At 36.4% G+C, this 5,843-nt stretch overlaps 1 protein-coding gene across 1 annotated transcript in view; it reads left to right on the top strand.

The window, feature by feature from the left end:
* Positions 1-1,356: 1,356 nt before the first annotated feature.
* LOC103524598 (retinaldehyde-binding protein 1-like) overlaps positions 1,357-5,843 on the top strand; it is a gene marked incomplete at its 3' end in the record, with an annotated part of 21,444 nt that continues 16,957 nt past the window's right edge. The window contains exons 1-2 of the mRNA XM_017449672.2: positions 1,357-1,580; positions 3,412-3,626. Of these exons, the coding sequence (XP_017305161.2) occupies positions 3,422-3,626 (205 nt within the window). The remainder of the gene's footprint in view (positions 1,581-3,411; positions 3,627-5,843) is intronic.

Here is a 5,843-nt window from a genome sequence, read left to right as displayed (position 1 = left end):
CAATTCTTGTTCAGATGGTCAGGAGGTCAGTCCCAAGAGTTGCTTACGTAATAATTTCAACTTGCAACCTCTCAGGTACTCGATGATACTTGGGTTGCTATATTGTTCTTCAGTTTGATTACGAAGACCATAGTATGACTTAAACAGTTAGGACCTAACGTAGGAGGATTTTGAAATTTCCAAACTGGTCTACCACTGTAAGAGACAAAGACCCCTGTAGAGAGCCATATCATCTAAGCCCTAAGGTAGACGTCTAATACTAGAATGCTAGATTCCACACAAGGAAGACAATTAGCAAGATTCCATAGGACTGAGATTGGAACTCAAACTGGATTCTGCAGCACTTACAGCCTTGTAATGCACTTACTAATCAAACAGTGGTGCTCTTGCCTTAGTAGCAAACAACGTTCCTTATTCCCTGTTTCTTTACTCCTTTGTATTTTTTATTTTTTTTATTTTTTTTGTACTAAGGAGAGAGGACCGCTCTCAGGGTTGAATGGCAGAGATTGCCTTAGGTTGAAGACAGAGTGGAGCGGAGAGCATAGAGTTTTATGCTCTCAGCTCCTTATAATACAGTTTACCTACTTAAGGAAAGTGGACCGCTCCTTTACTCTTTACTCGGGGTTGAGATTTAAGATGACGAGATTGCTTAGGCAATAATCCCGCCCAATGAATGAAGTTCGGCTCTGTGCTTGGAGTTCAGGGTGCACTTAGTGGGAGCATTTCCAGTGTAAAAATATTATTGAAAAATGGAAATTGATGGCAAAGGAAGCACTTAGTACTGCTGTGATAACCACAAAAGTTGTGTAAAGGCTCTGCTTTACCGCAAATGATGTAAAGACGAAACCATCAGGTTCATGAAATGCGTTCTCCTTGTGTCTACTGTACTTGTAACTAATATACTGTACTTTATTATGGAAGTGTATTCTACATTGGTACTTGAGTTAGTCAAGAGATCACTAGGAGAAGAGGCTTGAGTTCATTCTTAATTAAAGTCACTTTATTATCCTTTACACGGAATTATCTGTTCAGGAGAACTTCTGTAGAAGCCTTTGTTGGCCATTACACAAGGTTCACTCCGAAGTTCGCGGGTTCAATTTCCGGCAAAGTCGCTTTCCTTATTATAAGATAAGGAACGTATAAACATTTCATTGTTAGGAGGTATGTATCTACAAATTGTACATGTACCTACTATGTACTATATTTACCTACAGGTAGCCTTTTCAAATTGGATTTAATGAATGATGAATATTAATTGGTAGGTATGTAGGTATCATTTGACATTTGACAGTTATCATTAATAATAGTCATGTTTATAGATGGAACATTGGACAAGGTCGACTTTTTTTCCAATTGATAGTGATTTGTCATATTTGTGATCGTCTCTATTATAACGTTGCATAAGTAATGGTCACCAAGTTTTAGTGTCACTGTACGAATAACAACGGTGAATGGTTAGGAGTATTTCGACCTAAATCCACTAGATTCGGGTGTTTTTCCACTGATTTTTATTAGGCACTACTGGTTTTGCATTGTAATTTGAGTGTTCTAAGTTTAATATAAAGGAAGACACTCACTCGGTAAGTAGGTATTTAGAATATTATTCACAGCGTATTATGTAGTATGGGAGGGTTTGTCTAGCGTAAACCGTATAGAATGTAAAGTACAAGTACCCTAGAGGTAATAATTATATAGTCATAAAGAATACAGGACCATAATGTATACTCTTTACTGGATCCTTTAATTACCATTAAATCTTCTAAAATAACCACTTTGTTGTTCAGTAAATTGTAGTCACTCAGAAAAAGAACCATTAGGTCCGATTGAGCATAAATCGAACACGCGACCTAACGCTTACAAGGCAGACGCTCTACCGACCAAGCTAACTTGGCTGGCAAAATCTTTTTTATGTATTGAAAAAAATTTCATCAAAATCATACAAACCGTTCGCGAGGTGATAGGTTGAGGATTCTGTAACTTTGTGAAGGTCCATCTTGACTAGGTAGGTTGAAATGACAAACGTATACTTCTTCGTGACGACAAAATAGTGAAGAAGTATACGTTTGTCATTTCAACCTACCTAGCCGTTCGCGAGGTACCTATACGTAAAGCAAACATACATACAGACAAGGAAAAACAATAGCCGAGTTTTAACCAGGAAAAAACAAAGCCTACATCGTTCGTTCGATCGGTAACTTCTCAGATTTTCGGAGTTATTTTTCAAACTCATGAGAACGATTTGGTTGTCTTATTGGAAGAAAGTTCCATGATATGGCGACACATTTAACATAAAATTGTATTTCCAGATTAATTAACAAGTAATAAAATTAAGCACAAAATACTAACACAAAAACTCGTACATTTGTTACAATTACATTTCCTTCTTGATGATGATAATAATACATTGCATGACATCCATCAAGTCTCATGATTTCCTTAATGATTCGTTATATTTTGTTCGTGATCTAAGTGACTCATTATATTTTTGTAAATTATAATTATTATGCTAAATCCGAGAATACGTAATACATATTTAACTTAAGGATTAGATTGACATGATTATAGCACCACATAGGTATGTGGGTATAATATTATTTCACTATAGCATACATTGGGAATGTTTGCTAAAATAAGTTACGAAATAAGTAGGTACTATGTATAGTAAGTACATAATGTAAGTACCTACCTACTGAGCCTTCTTGATGATAATACATTGCATGACATCCATCAAGTCTCATGATTTCCTTAATGATTCGTTATATTTTGTTCGTGATCCAAGTGACTCATTATATTTTTGTAAATTATAAATTATGCTAAATCCGAGAATACGTAATATTTAACTTTAAGGATTAGATTGACATGATTATAGCACCACATAGGTAGGTATAATATTATTTCACTATAGCATACATTGGGAATGTTTGCTAAAATAAGTTACGAAATAAGTAGGTAGGTACTATGTATAGTAAGTACATAATGTAAATACCTACCTACTGAGTTCTTAGCAAACATACAAACAAACAAGAAAAAACAATAGCCGAGTTTTAACCAGGAAAAAACAAAGCCTACATCGTTCGTTCAATCGGTAACTTCTCGGATTTTCGGAGTTATTTTTCAAACTCATGAGAACGTTTTGGTTGTCTTATTGGAAGAAAGTTCCATGATATGGCGACACATTTAACATAAAATTGTATTTCCAGATGGGATAGGAGGAAGCCAGCCGTTCCGAGAACGAACCTTATCTGTGTAGGATAAGTAATGTCCACCCGGGCGGGAATCGACCCCCCGACCTAGCGCTTACAAGATAGACACGCTATCCTCCAAGCTAACTAGACTAGCAAAAACAAAGTATACTTGGACTCCTAACAACCCTTAACTAATCGAATAATATTGAACCTGTTCATTTTCTAGTTTGGTACCAATGGTGAAAAACAAACAAGCCAAGATGGAAGTGTCTGGGGGGAGGAGACTACTTGCAAACAAAATCTTCAGTGGACCAGACCCTATCGGCAGACAGAAAGCAAAGGCAGAGTTCAACATGACACCTGATACAACCAGGCAATACATACAGGAACTCAAACTATATCTGAAACAACACACTAAGCTACCTGATCATATTGTAGGAGGTGAGTGTGCTAATGTGTAAGATAGAAAAGTTAAAATGTTCGTAATTTATAGATAAAAATCTTCATACAAACGCTAAATGCCAAAGTACCCGACATAATGTATAAGCACAAGTAATGGTGGCCCTTAGCTTTAGACCAAAGCAGAGATACGAACCTAAAGCGACCTAGTAAAGTTGACAAGCCATTAGATCGTATAGTAAACATGCCTGGGTTGTAACTTGTAGAGAAAGGCCATACTTCTAACTTCTAAGGCTGAGTATATGAGGTTAAATAACACAGAAAACAGGTTAAAATAAACCTCGGCTGTAAGGCTGATTGTAAACATTCGCATCAAGTCAAGGAAAGAAAAGGTAAGTAGATATTATGCCCAATGTTTCTTTAATTATCAAACTAGGTAGGTATTATTAACCTATGTAAGAACGTTGATCATTAGGTATAATCTTTGTTGAAAAATCGAAAAGGTTCTAACAAGATATGTAATTGAGAATACCTACGCAGTTGTAGTACAAATGAGCACCTCGTAGACCAAGACCGCAAAATCACTGCTAGGTAGGTACCTACTAGATTACTAGGAGAACATTAGAAAACCGACTTCTAGACCTCTGTACACGAGGATATAAGTGGCAATGATTATACCTACAATACCTACATAATACATGGTAAGTTGAGCACCTCGTAGACCAAGACCGCAAAATCACTGCTAGGTAGGTACCTACTAGATTACTAGGAGAACATTAGAAAACCGACTTCTAGGCCTCTGTACACGAGGATATAAGTGGCAATGATTATACCTACAATACCTACATAATACATGGTAAGTGGAAATAGAAGTGTTATTAATTGACGAGAATAATTTACTAATAAAACTGACTACCTGACGTGCTAACAATATGCATAACGTGAGAATCGCAAACAATAGACTAACATTATGTTAGCTTTGGGTTCATAGGTCGTCGCGACAAATTTCAAGATCAGAGCTCATTTGTGTGAGAAAATGTGAAAAAAATCCCCCAAAAACCATTTAGGTCGAGTTAAAACATAGACCTTCACTTCGTTCGGTCTATAAAGGAAGAGTTCATAGGTCGTCGCGACAAATTTCAAGATCAGAGCTCATTTGTGTGAGAAAATGTGAAAAAAAATCCCCCAAAACAATTTAGGTCGCGAAGCGAATACAATAGCCCGTCCACTATATCTTTTTTTATTACTATCGTAATAATAAAGGAAGGACGGGCTAAAAAAATTAGGCTTCCACGGAATCAATTTAAGAAGAGAAAAATGATTTCTTTACGAGTTTGGCATTTCTCTTTTTGCGAAACGCACCTTCACTCGACCGTCTACTAAATCAAAAGTTCACATGTAATCTGCAATATAAGCACCTGTAACATTATCTGTAATGTAGGTAACACATGAAGCACCTGTAATCTGTAAAATCTGTAATGATGACTCTACTCTAAATCTATATCCCGAGAACTCTGACATTACCCCCACATGATGTACGCAAAAAATGATGATTCTATTCAAAGGTTAGAAAAGATGATATAGAACATGATTATTAACATGTAAGTATGCCTTCATCGTAATGTAGGGTAAGTATGCCTTACCGGCTTACCCTGAGACAGGTAAGTAAGGAAAGTAGGTACCTAAAGTCCGGGTCTAAAATCGCAAGTTTAGCGTTTGCAAATCTTGGAAAATGCTGATGTGAGACCGTGCCCAAACAGTCTTGGCGTAGGCATAGATATTAACACTTTAACGTGAGCTTGTATTGGACCTGGGGGTAACTCACCTTCACTCGACCGTCTACTAAATCAAAAGTTCACATGTAATCTGCAATATAAGCACCTGTAACATTATCTGTAATGTAGGTAACAAATGAAGCACCTGTAATCTGTTAAATCTGTAATGATCACTCTACTCTAAATCTATATTCCGAGAACTCTGACAATACCTTTCCCACATGATTTACGCAAAAGATGATGATTCTATTCAAAGGTTAGAAAAGATGATATAGAACATGATTATTAACATGTCGTAAGTATGCCTTCATCATAATGTAGGGTAAGTATGCCTTACCCTGAGACTTTTACACTCGTATTTATGAACAAGAATGATCGTTCTTAGATCAGTCTCAAGTCAAAATTGACCAATCAAATGCCTTGAGACTATATGCTTAGCACGAACTTAAGAGCCAGCATTTTGTTCATAAATATGGGTGTTAGT

This window comes from Diaphorina citri, unplaced genomic scaffold (assembly GCF_000475195.1).
Source record: "Diaphorina citri unplaced genomic scaffold, Diaci psyllid genome assembly version 1.1 scaffold107, whole genome shotgun sequence".
In the NCBI taxonomy this organism is placed as follows: domain Eukaryota; kingdom Metazoa; phylum Arthropoda; class Insecta; order Hemiptera; family Psyllidae; genus Diaphorina; species Diaphorina citri.
This window is presented reverse-complemented; position numbering and strand designations above follow the sequence as displayed.